At 39.0% G+C, this 20,382-nt stretch overlaps 1 protein-coding gene across 7 annotated transcripts in view; it reads left to right on the top strand.

Annotated features, from left to right (window-relative positions):
• The window catches only part of MSANTD1 (Myb/SANT DNA binding domain containing 1), a 46,637-nt gene that overhangs the window by 23,310 nt on the left and 2,945 nt on the right, over positions 1-20,382 (top strand). For 5 of the 7 annotated variants that reach the window (XM_019287424.2, XM_019287428.3, XM_019287425.3 and 2 more), the window contains 2 exons: positions 1,293-1,557; positions 11,401-11,685. In XM_019287424.2, coding sequence (XP_019142969.1) covers positions 1,293-1,557; positions 11,401-11,685 — 550 coding nt within the window. Of the gene's footprint in view, positions 1-726; positions 873-1,087; positions 1,175-1,292; positions 1,558-11,400; positions 11,686-20,382 lie in introns of those variants that run through there. The other 2 variants (XM_010401998.3, XM_019287427.2) reach the window with 2 other exon arrangements.

The raw sequence follows: 20,382 nt of genomic DNA, 5'->3' as shown, positions 1-20,382 counted from the left end.
AATAACAATGAGAAAGGTCCGTGGATTATTTATTTATATTTTACATAACACGATTCTATTGGGACTGTAGGGAATGAACATCTTTCTCTTTAGCTGGTCGTAGTGCTGGAATTAATGCAGTTCCTGCATCTCACTCTTTTGTGGAAGATTATTGTCAGATTGCAGGAGTGTAAGTGGGGCAGGATTTGGCCCACTGCTTGTATTGCAGTGTTTAATACAATGAATAAGCCCTGCTTCTCTGATATAACTGCTGGCACAATTTAGCCCTGTATAAAAACCAGCTCAAAATGCTTGTTTTACAGCAAAGCAATTTATTCACAGTTCTAAGCATCTTGCAGCCTTTTTTTAACTCATTGAATAATCCTTTTAGGTTGCCCATAAAGCAGGTGAAATGCTTCTGCTGCAGTCCTAAGGCAGAACACAGGCTGCATAAATAGCATCTAAATTACTAGGAATACAAAATACACATACAGTAATACATACCTACAAAGGCAAATTCATACTGACAGGACTGCAGTGTGTGCTTATCAGCAGCAAAACATCTCGGGGAAAAAAAAAAGTGGCTTTATATTGAAATTTTGTATATATTTCTCTTTATATAAACACTTAAATACTATTTTTTGCATATTCTAAAGCCCAGATGCAGGTTCCTTTTTAATGAGCCTGCCTGCTTAAACATTTATTAGCTTAGAGATGTATAGTTTTCATAAAGCTGGCTGATTCTTTTTGCAGAATATCTTTGCAAAAAAAAGCTTTTTTTTTTGTGTACATGGCCTCAGTCCTAGCAACCTCCTAGAGAGTCTGTCAAGGCACAACTTAAAAGCTCGTTCAGGCGACCATGACCCCCTGCTAGCAGATTGTCTGCCTAAAAGGTAAGGGAAAGCTAAAAAAGAAGTAGAAACTTAAAAGTAGCTTCTCAAAGGCTGCATAGATCTTTTTTTTTGTTAAACCTAAAGTGTTTAAAAGCTTTAATATTGATGGCCTGTCAACTTTGTCCTGATTCTTTGGCTTTCAGTTAAAAGGTTTTTGTTGTTGTAGCTTATGCAGTTGCTCTGTTGCTATGGAAACGTGACATCAAAATGACGTTTCTCTGTTTAAAAGCTTTTAACTAAATTCCTGCCTGTCAGATGTAGGCCCCATTTTGTGCACTCAAGCTTCAAGCTGTTGCAAAAAGGTTTCATATGTTCTGTTGTCATTCAAATTCTTTATCCACATATGCATGTCTTGCACTACAAAAAACCTAAACTAAAAACTCAATCTATATTAAGTGTCCTCTTTTAAAACCCTTTTAGGTCAGTCAGCAATGGCTGCAGCAGAAATTCCCAGTTACATTGTCTCTTCTCAGACTGAGAAACACAGGAGGGCCAGAAACTGGACTGATGCAGAAATGAGAGGTTTAATGCTGGTTTGGGAAGAATTTTTTGATGAGCTGAAACAAACTAAAAGGAATGCCAAAGTTTATGAGAAAATGGCTAACAAACTCTTTGAAATGACTGGAGAAATTCGCCACGGAGAGGAAATAAAGATAAAAATTACAAATATGACATTCCAGTACAGGTAAGCTTCAGTTAATTCTTTTTATTTTAAAAGATTTTAGCAGGGATGGCGCAGTGATTTTTGCCTTTCAGAAAGAAGTCTCCTAGAGGAAATCTGTCGATAAAAGATTAAAGATTGTTCATATCGCTTTTAAAATTCTCTCTTGCCAGTGCTGTTACGTCATTGTTAATTTCCCCCCCCCATTTCATGTCAAACTCTGGGACAACTTTGTTTCTTTAAAATTAGCTGGCGTTGTTATGATGCAGAGGGATGGAAATGTATTTAATGGGGAAAAGAGATTTATTTTTTTTTGCTCTTTGCTGAGGGGACTGATTGTGTTAGCTTGGCAGCCAGTTCCTTGCAGTGAAACTCCTGCAGTTTCAAGTGGCCACTGAGGATCGGAATTGCAAGGCAAAGTTAAAAAAAAAAAAACAAACTAGAACAGAATAATGTTTGGGGGGGCTGATGCTCCTAGATTTTGGTCTCATGAGTTGAAGGGTTACACTTCACGGGGCCAAGAATAATTGAATGTCTTATTACTGAGTGACACACATTGCTATAATTATAAGCAGCATCAGTGAAAGAACTGTTATATCTGCAGAGAGAATCAATGTGCACCGTCAATACTGCTCCAAAGGAGTCGGGGGGAGGGCGGAGGTGTCTACAAGGGGATGATAAAGAACAGGCAAGCAGTCAGGAGGGGAAGTTGGCTTCAGAAAATGTGAGGCATTTGTGCATTTGTTGTTTGCAGGGAGAAAAATAATTAGAACTTAACAGAAATATTCCCATATCTTTTTTTTTTTTCTTAATTCTTATCTCTGCGAAGCACAAACTGCCTCATACTGGAAATCCTGAGTGGTGATTTGAGCTATGTGCTTGTAATGCAAGAAAATCAAATATGTGATTCTTTTATTTAATCTCTCCTCAAAGCTCATATTAATAATAAAAAAGGTTATTACAGCAGGCAACCATGTTAAAACTGCTCGCTTTTCTGTAAGGCACCCTTACTGTATTTAATGCAGAGACTACTCATCAAATAGAAAACTAGGGAAAATCCTGTAAACCCCTTAACTTTGAATGTCCTTCTACATTTCTATGATCCACAAGCATAATGTTTAACATCATTTGCCATAATATTAAACCTGATGTTTCGTAGCAAATGCTAACATCTCCAAAATGTTTTACCAACCCTGCTGTAATCCCTACAGTTTTCTTCACCCAGACTGTAGATGAGAAAGCTGGAAGTAAGATAAATTTTTCTCCAGCATCACCGAGCAATTCACACTCAGATGCAGATTTAGAAGTCGGGAGTTGCTGGCTACCAGGCTTTTGCTTAGTCTGCTAAATCTGCAGTCTTCCCTGCTGGGAATTGCATCCCGCAGCACTGAGATTTTACAGGTGTCTGTAGCAGCAACACTGCACGATAGTTAAGTGCCGTAATTGTCAAGTGGAATAGGTTATTTCTGTCAGTCTTTGTTCTAAATTTACAGTGTTGTCATCAATCAGAGAGTCTCATTTTTTTTTTTTTCTAAATAATGTTTTTACTTTAAAGTTGCATTGGGGGAAGGGAAGAAATAAAATCACTCGCATACGTGCACTCTGTGTGTGTGAGAAAGTGTACTTTAAAGAAATATCCTTCTATTTCTGTGAACTTCTAAGATTGCTTCTGTTGCATGTTGTCACTCTGCTTTTCTATTTTGCAGTGTATTGCAGCTCCCTGCTTATTGATTGAGATGCTAATTTAGGAGAGTTAAAAACTGCCTTGTGCTGTCAGAGAGCTCTTTCATTTTGTGCTCTGGCTTATGAAATGCATCTTCTTATTGTTTGTTAACACGCCTGTGTGCTTTGCTGTCAAGGTGAGCTGGTATGGAGAACAGGGACAAGCAGAAGCTATTACTTTAATTTCTAGTTTTCTGGGTACTATTTGGTGGTGTGTGAGAATAAGGAAGGTTGTGGTGAAACTGTAAATGATGTGAGTGGCCACTGACTGCTGGCTTTGCTGTGAGGCAGCCGAGTTTTTAATCCATGTTCAGGTACTTGCAGGACACTTGAGGAAGATGCTTTACATCACTGTATTTCTGGGCACCATCTGTGGCACAAATTGGAAAAGAAGATCCTGAGAGTAGGAAAACACTCTATTTTGAGATAATAATGATTTGTAGTGATTTTGTTGGGTTAGTAAGTGTGACATGGGAGAACATGGCACCAGTAGCAGGAGGGAGGGCGAGTGTTCTGCACTTGAGTGCTTATTTCTTCCCCCATTTCAGGATCCTTTACTTCTTTGGGCAACTCCTAACAGTGCTGCAGAGGTGGAGTGGCCTCTACTCTTCCTTTAACAGTCAGAAACAAACTGCATTAAAATATTTAATCAGATGATATTATTTAGCTCTGTGCCACAGTTTCATAAAGGAACATAAAACCTCTGTCCTACAAGTTACTACACATACATATACTGATGAAAAATAAGCACATTTTTTCTATAAAAGGAAAAAGCAGTACTTAAATATTTCTACGTGTCTTTTTAACCAAGTTCAGTTTTAAAAGTGCTACCACTGGCATGTCTTATCCTGGGACATCTGCTTAAACAGATATGGATGATCTGAAACATATAATGATCTGAAATAGAAAGCAGTGAACATGTTTATAATGGTGCTCTCCAGTTTGAGGATCCCATGGCATTCTAAGAGACAGTTGAATAAATGCTGTTTTCTTTATTCTGCTCAGTGAAAGACATTCATGATGAATAGAAGGTGTCCAAGCCAGACAAACACATATGCACAAGTAGGGAATGAGTGTTTCTTGGCCAATAATTATTGCAGCAAGTGCAACCTACATGGGTGTGTACAGTGGCTCAGAAGGGGCTCCCACCCCAGGTATTCACCCTGGTTCTGGGTGTGTTTGGATCCCACTTGGGGTCTTGTGCTGCCAGGTAAAGTTACTTCAGGTGTAGCTCATTGTGCATGAGTATCTATCACAAAAGCAATTTTAGGGTGATCATATCCCATTCCTCCACATCTGAGGTGAAAGCATTTTTCAGGTGTTAAAATGCCATACAGAAATCTATTTCATCTCATTATTTCCTCCTTGAATTCTTGTGTTTATTTCTGCCTGCCCTACATTTCAGCAAGGTGACAAGAGAATGAGAAGAAGCTTAGAGAACAGTTAGGCTAAGATGTGGAAAGCTTTCTTTAGTAAGAGAAGTGGAAAAGTTTGTGAATGCTTAAGGAGTTTTAGAGGTGCATAAAAATATGCACTATTTTTCAGGATGTAAAGCAGATTTTTTTGCCATAATACAAGAAGTTATTTATAAGAATTGCAAGGCAAGAAATGTAAAACTAGTTAAAGTCATATAAATCTGTATTGCACTGCATAGTAAGCATGTGGAACTCATTGCCACTGAAAACCATTGACAAGAAGAGAGCAGCAGGTTGTTTTAGTATTATTATTATTATTATTGTTATTTTTACTAAAGATTAGATTTATTAAATAAAAATAATTTAATAATTATATAAAACAAACAGATGTTTGTCTTCCAATTAGGTAGAGTTATGAAAGACAGTGGGTTTCAGGATATTACTGGCTGTTGATGGAAAAATAATCATGTGCTTTTATGGGTGAATGTGCCCTCAAAAGCTGTCTGTCAAAATCATTCTTGAAGTATTTAGCACTGACCTTTGTCAGAAGAGAGTGAGATGATGGACTGATCTGGCAGTGGTTCCTGTATTCCTCTGCATTACTATGGTCCAAGTGCATTTGGAGGAAACTAATCAGGGAAAAATATATCATGACCTGAAGTAATTCTTACTGGAGTCTCAGTATATTAAGGGACCATTTCATCCACTGTGGAAATTGACTGGGTGGAAAATTCTCCACACCACCATAGGGGCAACGAAAACCCTTTCTAAAGGTGTATTTGAGTAAAGTTCTGCTTTTAGGCATTGCTGTAAAATCTGAAATATCTGCTGTGGATAGATCAGCCACCAGGTTTTTAATGTTCCACTTCAAAGATACCTGTGTGGTGAGCTGCATGAACCTCCCCATTTATCCATCTTGGAAGAAGGAAGGGCTGAGTCAAGCTTCCTGGAATTCAAAGTTAAGCTTTCAGATGTGCTGGTCATCAAAAGTTTTCCTGAGATTAGTGTGCCAGCTCTTGAGCTTTAGCATGCCTTAGAGCATGTACCCAGTTCTTTCTGTTATGCAGCCTACTCGGTGCTATCAGCTCATGTGAACCTGTAATTATTCCTTCTAAAAGGAAGCTCTGTCCTGTCACTGCTAATGTGCTGATCTCACTGTGGAACAGGGCTCTGTAACTGCTGTTATAACACTGCCACTGACACAATACACTCTGGCTGATAAAAAGGAAGCAGGGTTTGCACAGCTTGCACAGTGGTCCACAGTTTTGACTGATTCCTTCTGATGTTTAAAAATAAGAACTGTGTGAATGCAAATTTATTATTTTCAAAAACATCACCCTCCCCAAAGCCTAGAAAACAGGATGCAGCTGTTGCTCTTTGATTTGAATTGCAGTCAATTAATGTTAATGATTGGTAAATTTGAATCAGTCTCATGATTTGAATGAAAGAGTAGTCTAATTTTTTATTTTCATGTGTACATGACAGCAATTAAACATTTCTGCTTGTGTAATCCGTTGCTATACTCTATGACATTATGCAACTGGAATATTTGACCTCTGTTACAGCAAATGATAAAATATGAGTGTAGCCAAATTACTGTAAAAAGTTGAATTTGAATATTTTACTATCTTTCGCTTTAATTCAATAATTTATGGCAGATGCACAACCTAGTATTGTACTTTCATCATCTTTCTTTTCCTCACCATTGATTGGTTCATAAACAGTTGCTATTTATTATTTATTTTGAAAGCTTTTCCTAGAAACCCCAGGAGATGGATCTTGTATCCATCCCTTAAGGCAAGTAGTAATATCAAATGCTGCAATAATAATAAAAAAGCAATACTGCTTTGAGCAAAGCCTAAAAAAATGAAGCAAGTTATAGATTGCTTGCTTTTTGCTGACTAAATAATGATGATTTAAAAACTCCCAACTCTTTAGAACATAATATTTTAATAATTTTGTTTTAGGAGGTGGATTAATAGGCACAGAGAATAAAGTCTGAAAAAAGGTCAGTGGCAGCACATATGACTCAACAGTTGTCTCAGTCTATTCAGTGGAGCATTTTGGCAGTGGGATCTCAAAGTCCATTAATTTATTCACTTCTCTGGAATAAGACAAGCAATCACCTTTCAAATTAACTGGGTTGGCATGCTTTGGGTATTTGTCCACTGGAAATCTGACTTTGATCCCTGAGTTTTTGGAGAAAGTTCTCAGTTGCCTCTGCTCTCAGCTGGATTTTAATAGAGCCTCATGAAACAGCAACAAGCCTAGATAAACTCAGTGTGAATTTGTTTTGCAAGCTCTGCTGACTTTCTCGCTTCCCGGTGTTTCTTACCTCATTTTTTCTGCCTGGCTTGCTCAATCAGGCAGTGATTTGCCCAGTTTCAAAGTGTTAATGTTTGGCTCATCTTGCTCTCTCGTTTCTGGACTATTGCATTCCAGCCTTCATATTGTCCTGTTTCTTTTAATATCCTCATGTTTCATTAAAACAAACAAAACCCCAACTCTTATCTTTTGGAAGCAAGATTGCTGTGATGAGTTATGCTAATGACTGAGGGCAGTAAATTAATCTCTGCTTCAGACTCCAGTTTTTCCAGGGTTACATTTACCTCAATGCAGGCAAAGGCTCTCAACTGTCTCACTAGGTTTTCTGGACTTCTGGCAGTTGTAGAAAATATACTTAAAAGTCAGTAAATCCTGGAACTTGACATTAGTATTATGAAGGCAGCTATTTGGTTTGTTTTACCAGAAAGTTCAAACATCACCACTATTGCAGTGACTGTTCTCCCTATTTACCTCCACCTGCAGCATTTCTACTTCTCTTCCAAAGGACTGACACTCCCTTTCCCCTTATCTTCTCATCTCTTCCTCTGTTTCATCCTTTTTTCTGTGTGTGTGAGCCAGACTCCGTACAGGTAGATGATTGCTGCTGGTGCTGCTTTTAAGCTAACACAGTTCTCTTGTCTACCTCCTGGTAGAGATCCCTTTTATTTAGCTCAAAGCTATGGTAGGCAGTCAGAAGTAGAAGAATTCGTATCCATTCAGTGTATTGAGAGCCAGAGAACCTGGGTTTATGTAACTGCAACTCTACAGCTCTGTGAGCAGACAATAAACAACAGCTCTTCCTTCAAAATTGTCATAGTTCTGTAAAAAAGGGGGTCTAGGTACACAGCTGAGCTCAAACAACAAAAAAAGGGTACCGACCTACTCAGGCAAAATGCCTGTGCCTGAAACCTTTCGACTGAATCACAGAATGGTTCGGGTTAAAAGGGACCTTTAAAGACCATCTCGTTCCAACCCCCTCCCATGGGCAGGGACACCTTCACTAAACCAGGTTGCTCAAAGCCCCATCCAAACTGGCCTTGAACACTGCCAGGATGGGGCATTCACAGCTTCCTGGGGCAGCCTGTTTCAGTGGCTCACCACCCTTACTACAAATTTCTTCCTTATATCTAGTCTGAATCTACAATAAGGTGTTCCTGGACCTTTCTCTTTTCCAGGCTGAACAATTCCAGCTCTCTCAGCCTGTCTTCATGGCAGAGCTGCTCCAGCCCTCTGAGTATTTTTGTAGCCTCCAGGTTTCAGGAGAGCAGAGGGGCAGAATCCCCTCCCCCAGCCTGCTGCCCATGCTGCTTTTGCTGCAGCCCAGGATAATGTTGGCTCTGTGAGCTACAAGCACATTGCTGGCTCATGTCCAGCCTCTCATCCACCAGCACCCCTAACTCCTTCCCTGTAGGACTACTCTCAATTTCTTCATCCCCCAGCCTGTATTTAGACCTGGGTTGCCCCAAAAATCACCACAGGGGTGGGTGATTTAATGAAAGCAGATGCAGATAATAAGGCTGAGGATACTTGGTATCTTTATTTCAGATAAACTGCCCAGATGTCTCAATCAGGTGTGCCTGCAGCAGAGTTTTCAGAAATACCAGTGGTAGAAAAGGACTGAGTCAGGAATGATCTCTGAAAGTTTGTGAAGATTGAGGGAGGTTCCTGGGGACTGAAGAAAGGCTGTTGAATCTTCAGAAAAGGCAGGAACAGGAATTAAATGTTCTTCCCTTCAACTCCTTGGAAGATCATTGAGCAAACAGTCTTGGAAGCAATTTCCAGTCATGTAAAGAAAAAGATGGTGACTGGGAGTAGCCAGAATGGATTTACCAGCACTGAATTTACCAGAGTGACCTGCTTGGTTTCTGTTTTTAAAACACTAGATCTGTGGATAAGGGTAGAGCAAAGTATTGTCTAGCTTGACAGTACAAACCCTTTTGACACCGTCTCCAAGAACATCCTTGTGTCCCTGCTGGCATGTTATACTCCAGATGGAAGGACTACCAGCTGGGTAGAAAACTGTCTGGATCTCTGGGCACAGAGAGTAGTTGTTGGTGGATTGTATTCTGCCTAGAGGCTCATTCCCAGTGGAGGACTGCAGTGGTTTGGAACTGTTTAATACCAACAATCCAAAGGAGAAGGTGGAGTGCATGTTCACTATTTTGCAGATGATGCCAAACCGGGGGGCTGCAGTCTGCACCTGTGAGGGCAGGACTGACACTCAGAGGGACCTAGACAGGCTTCAGAAATGGGCTGACAGGGATGCCATCAAATTCAACGAGGACAAATGCAAAGTCCTCCCCCTGGGATGGCTGAATGCCCTGCACTGGTACAGGCAGGGGACGGCCTGGCTGGGCAGCAGCTCTGCTGATGGGGACCTGGGGCTCCTGGCTGACATTAGGCTAGATACAAGCCTGTCCCCTGAGCAGAGTCAGCAGAGTATCAGCTCTAAGCTTGTCCTGTCCTTTTTGACATAATGTTTTGCAGTCCTGAAGGCTCAAACCATGTCCCAAGAAGTCTTAATGCAGCTGCTGGACTTGGCAGTGGCTGAGATGTGCTCACCCGGGCTTTTGCCATCTCACCCGTGGGGATGACTGACCATGGTGAAAGCACTGCGTAATTGCAATTCAGTTTTAAACTCCATAGCCTGAACACACTGGGGGTTTCAACACAGGCAAGCAAATGTGGCATGTAGGCTTGGCTACTAGCTTATAGTGGCATAATTGATATGTTTTTCATGCAAATGGCCTAAACAATTGAACTAAAAATAATTTATATTAATTGATGGTTGTTGTCAGGCCTGTATTTAGCTATTTTCTGTTTGTGCTGGATGGATATGCATGTATTTGTAGGCTGTGCTTGGTATTCTCTATGAAATCACAGCAGTAGGTTGTGAAATATGTATGAAATTAAAATTTTGAATGCATAGAGGGCATAAAAGTATGTATGGCTGTGAGGCTTTGCTTTGCAGGACTATGATGTGCATTTCTAAATAGCTGGAAAAGCTCATCAGACCTTACAAGGACAAGGAAAAAAGAATCCTCAAATGGCTTTAAAATCTAAGCAATCTTAGTGCCTTCTTTTCTCACTAGTGGATTTCCCCTTACTCTAAGCTGAGAGTGGTTTAAAAGGGAGAACTTCAAGTTCTCACTTTTAAGTCTGGCACCATTTTTTCCATGTTTACATGTTATTTAATTCTATCCCTTGCAGGACTGGTGGGGGCAAGATGGATTCTGAGAAGGAAAAACCTGAAAGGCTTCAAGAAAAAGAGGGTGGGCCAGGTGTCCAGGAATAGTTTTTATCCTTTTTTTTTTTTAAATTTTTTTTAATTTCCTGCAAATGCAAACCTCTAGCTGTGAGAATCACAGCTGGTTCAGCTTTTTGTTGATTTGAATGAAATCTGGTTTATGAAAATGGAGCATTTGTCATTGGTCTTGCCTTTCCTGTTGTGTTCCCTTCCTGCCTTTTGATTTAGAGTAACAAGATCTGAACTGGGAAAGGCAAATGAAATGAAAGTTTGGGACTCTAGTTGTGCTCTGGAATTTCTTTGAGATGTATACTTCGTCTATATACCTCATTTTATATTTCTCAGTAAAAGAAAATAAAGTAACACTGGGTACCAACTGGGATAGCAGTGAACTTGTCTGCAGACTGAAAAATAAATCTCATAGTAAGATACATGTGAAAGACAAGGTCATGGTTGATAGTCCACTGTAATGTTTTTGTGCATGCTGTTTCTAATGCATCATTAACTGTATTAGTTGGTGTTCTCGCTCTCTTTTATTTATTTATTTTTTTTTTGGGTAAATTAATGAAATTCTGTACTTTTGCTTACACGGATCTTTATTCTGTAACAAATGAACAGACATCTGTATCTATGGTTGTTACGAGGATGTTTACCAAGGCAATTCAGGGCTTTTAGGCAATACTAGAAAAAGGATATGCATTATATCTATAGCCACTTGTATTCATTATAGGAAATAGATACTCTTTCTTCAAAGCATGGAAGGACAGGGCTGCCCACAGTTTGGTAAGGGCTGTGGTGTGTTGCCTACTCCTGTTGTCAGGGGCTGCTGTCAGATTGGTTAGTTGGGTATTCTGTAAGGGGAAGAAAATTATTCAACCACCAACACAGTCCTGTTTCCATTAGAAGTTGTAATGTTCTTTATTTGTACTGAATTTCATTTGGGGTTTACATGCAACTTTTTATCACAAGTCAAACCTAGGAAAAGAACCTGAAAGGCTTCACTGGAGGTTAAAGAAGAAAAGTGTCTAATTTTATTGTCATTAAAAGCATTCAGTTCAACTCCTAAATGTGACCAGAACAAATGTTTTGAGATACATCTGTATGAAAAGTACTTTTTATAGGAAAACAAGCTTTAATGTTTTGTGCCTTTTCTTACAGGAAATTAAAATGCATGACTGACAGTGAAACTGTGGCACCTGACTGGCCTTACTACAAAACCATTGATAGGATCTTATCCAAAGTGACAGACCACAGCGATGTGAAAATGCATGAAAATCAGCAACCAGGTCCTTCTACATCACAGACAGAGGCCTCACAGTCTCCATCAGCTAAGTCTACACCTCTGTATTTGCCATATAACCAGTTTACATATGAAGGAAGGGAAGAATGCTTTGAAGATGAACATTCAGAGAGCTCATCAAGCTTACTTTCCTACAAGCTGAGGTAGCATCTATTTTCCCCTCTTTTTAGTGTTCTACAGAATGAACCGAATTTGCTGTGTAAAGGGAACACCCTCACACATTTTTCTCTAGCAGCTCTTGTATTTTTTCTGTAAATCGCAAATGAGATCTGTTCCCCAATCTCAGCCACTTTGCTGAATTAGGCCATTTTCTTTATTCCTTTATGAAAGACTGGAAGGGAGTAGGAGAACTGGACAAAAAGTTGTATATTATTGCCAAAACTCAGCGTGCATGTCACGGCTCACATCAGGGAGAGTGTTCATAAAAGCAGTACAGGCATGTTCAAGAGAGTCCCGCGGTGCAATCAGAGATATAACATACTGCTTAGATGATTTTTGGCTTGCTCTAGTTCTGCTTTTGATACGAGTATGAAATTTCTCTGGCTTCAGTTATTATTAAAATGGTGAAAAGATGCAAAATAAATATTTCTATAGACACTGAGAAGCTGCTAATGCAGTTTGAAAGTACATTGCAACATTTTAAATACTATTGAGAATGTAATTTTTTTCAGAGTAAATGCTACTTTGAGATGCAAACATGTGATTCTTTTTTTTTTGTTTCGTTTTTTTTTTGTTTTTAATATGATTTGAGTTCCCTGGAAGGCAGCTTTCTTAACAAAAGGCAGGGTTGTACTCTTGGTACAAGTTTTAGACTTTACTGGTCTTATTTTTCATCCAGAGTGGTGTGAAATAAGAGTTGATTACAGTTTTCTGGCAGGAAAAAAGTTGATCCTAGAGATCCTTATCATGAGTCTGTGAGGCTTTAACTGTAACAGTAAAATTACCTGTCAGTCATGCAACTGTAAAGATGCTGAGCTGGAAGAAGAACCAACCAAACAAGTTTGAATTATTAGTTCCAGACCCACTCTTGGATGATTGAAACTAGGGTAAATTCATTCAATCATTCAAGCAAATAGTCTTTGAATAGCTGATTATTTTAAAAAACTTTTTATTTTTTTTTTTGGCAGCCTAATATTTATTAGGATGTGTAACTTTTGAACTATAGCAACCTTAGTGTTCACAAGCAATGATTTTTTTTCATCCTAGTTCATTGTAAGTAGTTGATATTCCTGATACACAGACTCATTGACTTTAAGATTTGCAGACTCCACAGTCATGTTTCAGATGCAATAACTTCATTTCCAATTTGATTTACAATAACATTATTTAATATTTAATTAGAAGGTCACATTTCCACAAACGTTGCGGAGTTTATTCACTTGACTAATTGATAACATCAGGTTTTTTAAAGATGCAGGATGTTAAGATTTTTCAGCTTAGGGACAATTCCAGGACAACACAGATTTTGTACCATAAGGAAGGACAGAGGTCACCACACCCGGTTTCACTACAGAACATGGACAACCCTCACAGAAGTCAAGTTAATCAACCCCAAACCCACATCAGTTGTGCCACAGTTTGCAGGTGGACCCCCACTCTCAGGTAGATGCTTTCATTTACAGCTAAAGTGGACTTAAATCACTCAAACCAAATTATTTCTATAGTGATAAGCTCTGGAAAGTTTGGGCTATGATGCACTTTAGTCAGCTTCACATTCGGTAGTTTATTTTTTTAAACTTTGTCGAAGGGAATTACCTAACCTCTTCTAGTAAAAAGTATTTTAACTTTACTTGGCTAAATTTAGAAACTGCAGCACATTTAAATCAAGCCTCTAATGGCACAGGCTGGCTTTCAGCTGGCTGCAAGTCTGGGGCAGGTAACGGCACTCAGTCCTTGCAATGCTGCTGTTGCCTGCTGGGAGTGGCTGCACTGGCTGGCTCAGGATGGTCTGGGAGCTGGAGGGAAGGGCAGGGCAGTTCTCAGGGTGGTGGGACCTCCATAATTTAGGAATGCAGCCATGCTCTCGCAGTCTCCACTACGAAAGAATTTTGTGCAATAGAATATTGTGCATATAATTTAACAGCAAGGTAGGTACACATTTGCAAGTTAAAATAGTCCCCTGTTTTTTAAAAAAGGAGAAGTTGAGCAGTAGATACCACATGAGAGATCAGTGTAATATTACAGGTGAGCATTGTGATTGGATTAAAAATTAGAAGGCACTTGTGATAATGGGGCATGTGTCTGGAAGGAGAAAAAGTGTTATTCCAATAGTCATAGGGGGTTTGAAAAGCTTGTCCAGCTTTCATCTGTTTAATTTAGCCTGATGAATGAGAGCAGAGTAGGGAACCCTTTCTTAGCCAGAAGAAAATACAGTGCTTGCTAATGATACCAGATGGGTTAAAATCACTTAGAGCTGCCATGGTTAGACAAGGAAGTTAATTCTTTTAGAGTTACTAGTGGAAAATTATGAACTGAGGAAGCAATTTTCAGCTTAAGCAATTAGTGTGTCATCCTGTATTTGAAAAACACTTTGAAATAGCCAACAAGAGAGAAAAGAATTAGCATAAAAAGTTTGGGACCACCTTGGCTTTTTTATCAAATCTCTTGCCTCTAAACAGTAGACAGTTGATCCAACAGGTACAAAAAAGGAACTAAAGACAATTCCGGGAATTGAAATCAAAAGAACATTTTAGGTCCTCAATTTCCCTATTTTTGTACTTTACTGTTACGCAAAACAATTACTTTGAAACCTATTTTGAAAAATACATGCACGTCTATATGTAAAATACAGATGTGTTTTGCAGCTGTACATTTTACAACTTACACCACGGGACTTTTTTCTTCCTTAATAAAAATCCTAATGTTATGGCAACAATGGATAGTGAAGAAAACTTTCAAAAGTAGTTCTTTCTAAGTAACTTATAAACTTCTGAAAACTTTCCTGTTATTCCTTTAAACTCTCCAACACAGCTTTAGAGTGTCAGCTTTATGTTTTCCAAAGTATCTTTGAACATAGCAGGAGGCTACTTGGCTATATAAATTGTAACTTAAAAAAAAAATTCAATTGAATGTTTAGCTTTCATGATAGCAAAAAATGTCAAGTTTTCTACTTCAATCAGTACATACATATTGTTGAGCTAAAAATAGTTGAAACTGGTTTTCTTTGCATTTCTTTGAGTTTGGGACGTTCTTACAAAACCCAAATTTTGCTAGTTAGTGATAATAAAATTAATGTGAGATAAAATTAATTTTAATTTTTGTTTCAAATGTGTAGATGAGAAAAACATTTGGAATCCCTTTAAAGGGGCACCTACTATTTGTTTAGTATTGTTCTAACACTAACACTATTGTACTGTACAAAACATCTGACAATAATAGAATTTTTCTATTATGGTAACAAAATATAATGCAATGTGGTGGAGTCTTGTACTGCAGCTTAAACTTTTAAAATCCAAATTCCTGACACCACTCTAAGTGACTTTTTATGTAATTAAAATCGGTGTTTATTCACCCTGTGGATTAATTTATGGTCGTTGTTTTCATTGTAAAGTAATGACAGAACATAATTGTACGGACTGTGAAAATGGTTCAGAGATTATGTGTTCTGCCATTTCTATTGTACTGAAAATGGGGGTGAAAGAGTTACTGTCATAGATTAAAAGACCATAATAAAACCACTGTGTCATCTAGTCTGACTTCCTGTTAGATACCATTTGAATTTGGTTATTCTGATGCAGAGCCCAGAAATGTTATGGAGAGGGTTCTGTCACATCCTTCCCTCAGCAGGGCACTGCTGCACTCAGGAGCCCCCTGTCTCTGCTGTCCTCCACTACTTTGTTTCTATGATTTGTTTGATTCTGGGAAATGTTTTGCTGAATGTCTGGTCTAGATCTGATAAATTCAGAAGATGGAGAATTCACTCTTCCCTTCTTTCTCATGATAAGCAAGCCCTTGTCTAAAACAGTCTCTTTTTTCTAATCTGAATTTAGTGAATGAAACTTTCAGATGTTACTTCCCCTTACCTTTCTTTTCAGTATATCGGAGAACCTTTCAGTGTTTTTGCTTTCTGGCAAGGTGGTTGTGTGCCATGATTGCACTGTCTTTAGTATTTTTTAATTTTTAAATGTAGATTAATTAATTTGGTCCAGAAGGTTTACACAGAGAGAAAGAGTGAGAATTGGTAACATGAATTAGCCAAGATATGAATTAAAAGAAGTGCATTAAAACTCGGTGATGATGCTAATTTGGGAAGCAACAGCTTTGGCAAAGCCTTTACTATTTCTAAAATTATGCCACGGCTATTTAAATCTGAATGGGCATCATCTACAAAGAAGTTTGAGCTTTAGGCTATGTGCATTATGTAGTGCGTCTTAGCTCATTATGCAGACTTGTTATCCTAGCAAGGTGCTTTGCCCAGGCTCCAAGCCATTTTTGTGATTCTTTTCTGTGCTTTACTTCAAGGATGAGCCTTGTTAATTCCTGAATGCATCTGAATGCTTGAATGAGCCTAGTTTACCAGAAGATCCAAGTTGCCCCATCCTCAGTCCTTATACTCTGAAGATCTTTGTATCATCTCTAATATTAATATTGTTTATTTCCAGATCATTGTTAATTTATTTTTCATAAAGACATGGGTTATGGAGGTCTGCTTGGATTTGTATGTAGCTAAAAATGCTAAAAAGCAAAACAGCAAGAAACAGCTGTTTGGTGTTGAAAGCCATAAATTCCAGGAACTGATGGTTCTGGAGACCTGTTTGCTGTGAAGTAGTCAGAAATTAGGAATTATTGTTAGGGTTTTGTGGAGATAATAGATTTTGATAAACAGAGAACTCTTTGTATTCAACTCCTGCTTCATTATATATTCACACAGGTCCCTGAAACAAGGTGTATTGGATAAGTGTAAGCAATCAATCAAGGAACTTTTAATTGAACAGTGAATTAAATTTATATTATGTAGGCAGACAGCAAATGCAGTTGAGACTTGCCTGTTATGTTGCCTGATTCTATCTGGAGGTTTTGCTTTGTTCCCCCTCGTGTCCATTACACACTGTCCTTTCTGCTCAGTCTCTTAGATGAGATGGAGCAATTTCTTTCCCTTGGTTTGCTTCCTTGGAACTCTGCGTGTCTGTTTTAGAGCATAGCATGGAATTATCTTTGTGAGATTCTGCTTGAAACATGGTTCCAATGCCAGAGGTCTTCCACACTTTGTTCATGTGGTCAGGGGAATACCAGTGCCAGTCTCTTGTAGGTTCCCTGCCATAGACACTGGAAGCCCAGCAGAAAATTGTATTTTCCTCAAAATCTACCTTCAGAGACTAGGCTTGGCAAAGAGGGAGGTGCTTCTTGGGCAGGTTGTGGATGCTGTCAGGATCTGTTGCACCCCTGTTGTCACAGAGGTGTTGGCTGCACAGGAATGCAACATGGAGAATGGGCAACAGGAGCTGATTGATGCTACAGCAATTGTCAGTCGTTTCTTACACTTGTGCCTATACATTGGCAAACTAGACATGCTCCTAGCTGAAACCGTTTGAGAATAGTGATGCTGGTCGGGTTACTTGGTGCTGAACCCATATTCCTATCCCTGCTTCCCTCTTTTGTATATATGACGTTGTTATAAAAGTTATTGACAGAGAGGGGTCTCTAGGACACCTAGAACTTCTCAAGAAAGATGTCTCAGTATCTGAGGAAACACTTCAGTATTCAAATAACTCCTTCAGGCATCACTGGACATTTTACATTATTTCATGTTGCGAGTGTTCTTTGCTCGTAAATTAGATTCTTTAGAGCCTTCTTTTGTAGACCCATTCTCAAGAGCTCCCTTTCAGGACGTATTCTGCAAGAGGAGAGGATTGTAAGTGCCAGGTCCTTACTGCAAACTTGTGGGTGGCCACAGAACCCTTTCACTGTCAGTCAGTGGAGAGAAAAGGAGATTGGGACCATCACCAAAGCTAGGGGTTTCTGAAAATTTCTGAAATAAATCTTTCTTTTCAATGAAGGCTAATTACCAAGTTGTGTTTGTTACTCTGAACAAATGTAGAGAGTACTTGGGAGACCTTGAAGAATCCTTGTGTCGTTGCTTTGGGGGCACTTCTCTGTGCTGAAACACAATTCTGAGCTAGCACTCTTCAGTGAATACTTTTTTAGTTATTAGCAGACTGCAGATAGTGCTGACAGTAAAAATTTGCTGCTTTTTTCTCTCTGGAGCTGTGCAAGGCAGTTACTGTCTTGGAGGTATGGTTTCATGTCTTACAGTCTTTTGATGGATTTAACTGAAAAACAGGTAAATCCTTTACAGACTCTAGGAAAACACTTCAAAGATTCTTTTCTCCTAAAAATGAGGCTTATTTTAGATCTTTCAATCTAAATCACTCCATCTGAGTTTTTTATGGTTTTTTTTGTTGTTGTTGTTGTCTCAGTTGAAATTAAAACCCAAATGGTGGCTACTGTTACCAAGAAAGACACACAATACTCAGTGTATCTCAGCACCATTGACAAGCCTGATTTTCTCTCTCATTCCTTACTAAGGACCATTCTCACCAGTGCTTACTTTGACAACACACAAGCCCTCTTGTGGAGTGAGTTCTTACTGGTTTCAGGCAAGAGATCTTACCACAGCTGCTTTCTAACACTGTATGGGAAAGAGAATAGAGAATCATCAAGTTTTCAACATTTAAATCCTCTGTGAAGACAAGTTTAAATTCAAAATGTGACTTTGGCTAAAATAATACCACAATTTCAGAAAGTTTCTTGCTCTGCCTACCAGAAAGCATGCATTCTTTGTGAATGTGAGTGCAGTGATGGGAACCTTGGAATAACCGATTCAGTGTTGTCCTTAGACTGCTGTAGATCTTTTCTACTGGCTTGACCTCTTTGAGGACCACATTTGAAGTAAAATTCTGGCCCTTAGAGTTAATGGGAACAAACAGAATTTAGCATCAGCCAAGACCCATTCTCACAAGATTGTGAGACTGTGATGATTTTGGTGATCAGCAGCAAGCTTGACCCACAGTTTGAGCAGAGCCACATGTATTTATTTTATTCACGTTTATTTGATGCTCTAAATCAAATATGCTATATAGAACCTGCAAAGCTGAGTTTATTGTATACCTTCTAAAGTTTTATTTAGCATAAAGTTGATGACTTCTCATTTGCCATAGCACCATTGTGCCAGTATAATATTGATGAAGTTCTTTGAGTTGTACAGGTAACTTTAAAGTCTTGGGCATTCTGAAAGTCAATGGTCTTTGTTCACCCTGTTAGTGTACATGAAGGAAGATTGTTTTTTTTTTTTCTCTATGGATTCAATAGCATTTAATTTAATCTACTTGTTTATTTCCATAGATCTCACCCTTTTTGGGTCACTGCACGCTTAAATGTCAAGGGGCTTGTGTCTTTTTCTTATATTTGCATTAAGCCTTTCAGGTGCTAAGGATTGTTTCTCCTGCTGAAAGACCTGAATGTCACAGTTGCTGCTGCACAAAGCCTGTCAAGTAGGATAAGAACATGAAGCAAATTATGATACAAATCTGCCACAGCTGAGTGACCTCACCCCCACTATCCTTCCTCACATTAATAAAAACCCATTCTGCAAGAGTTCAAGTTATCCTTATTCAAGGATGTCTTAAAATCTGCAGCATGTTGACATGGCATACTAGTCACAACTGTACTATCTCATTATTGCATTTCACCTAGAAAGGATACTGCATTTGGCAGAACATGACTGAGATTGCTGTTTGTGTCAAGGGACTTTGAGATACATCATCAGGTAACTTTGATGTTGGGGACTCCAGTCTGGAGTTACAAAAAGTGTAAATGAAGACATGGACTCTCACTTGAAGTTAGGAAAGGAGTTATCCAGCTCTAACTGAAGGTTTCTCAGATGTGCAGTACACTTACACATATGCCTTCTACTTGCCTTTCTTCCTCTTTCATATTTTATCATGATTCCTTCTTAGGTTGCAGGTTAAGAGGCACAGATCTCTGTGTGTGTGTGTTCTCACTTGTATGCCATGTGGGGTTACTTCGACTGTGTTGCGCTGTCACCCCAAGTTAGAACAGCCATGTGAACTTTACACCTTGAGAGCACTGTCTCTGTTGCCATGTTTATCTCTCTTCCAAAACAGAAACCCAGCATGATAAAGCATACAGGAAACTCTTAAAATATCCCTCAAATTCCACATGGCAGTTCTGCATATTTCAGATGAGGATGTCTGTTGCCTTTCTCTGGACATGCTCCAGCCCCTCAATGTTTTTCTTGTAGTGAGGGGCCTAAAAATTGACAGAGTATTCGAGGTGTGGCCTCACCAGTGCTGAGTATGGGTGACAGTCACTGCCCTGGTCCTGCTGGACACACTATTGCTGATCCAGCCAGGTGCCCTTGGCCTTCTTGGCTACCTGGGCACACCTGGCTCATGTTCAGACACTGTCAACCAGCACCCCCAGGTATTTTTTCTGTCCTTTCCAGCTTTTATGTTGTTTATAATGTTTTGAGATGGAATATGAAAAAAAGAGTGGTCAGTGCCACTGCCGTGTCTTGGTGCAAGGACAACAGACCCTGAGACTCGTATCTGGAGTGGGACCAGCCTTACTGATGCAAAGCTTTATAAAACAAGCTGTAAGATACCACCACATGTAACCATGCAGCACGTTCTCTGGATTGGGATGGTTATAGTTGCAGCTTTAAAATTGGAGTTTCAATGGCCAGATAAGCCAAAATGTCTCTCCCAAAACAGTGTATAAATTCAATGTGTAAGGCATGTCAAGATAAAAAAAAAAAAAAAGCCTGGTATTCTGCAGGGGAAAATTCTTATTAAAAACAATGAGATGTAAAATCTCTTTTT

The sequence above is a fragment of the Corvus cornix genome, chromosome 4, assembly GCF_000738735.6.
Source record: "Corvus cornix cornix isolate S_Up_H32 chromosome 4, ASM73873v5, whole genome shotgun sequence".
Classification (NCBI taxonomy): domain Eukaryota; kingdom Metazoa; phylum Chordata; class Aves; order Passeriformes; family Corvidae; genus Corvus; species Corvus cornix.
The sequence above is the reverse complement of the archived record's forward strand: the minus strand, read 5'-3'. Positions and strand labels throughout refer to the sequence as shown.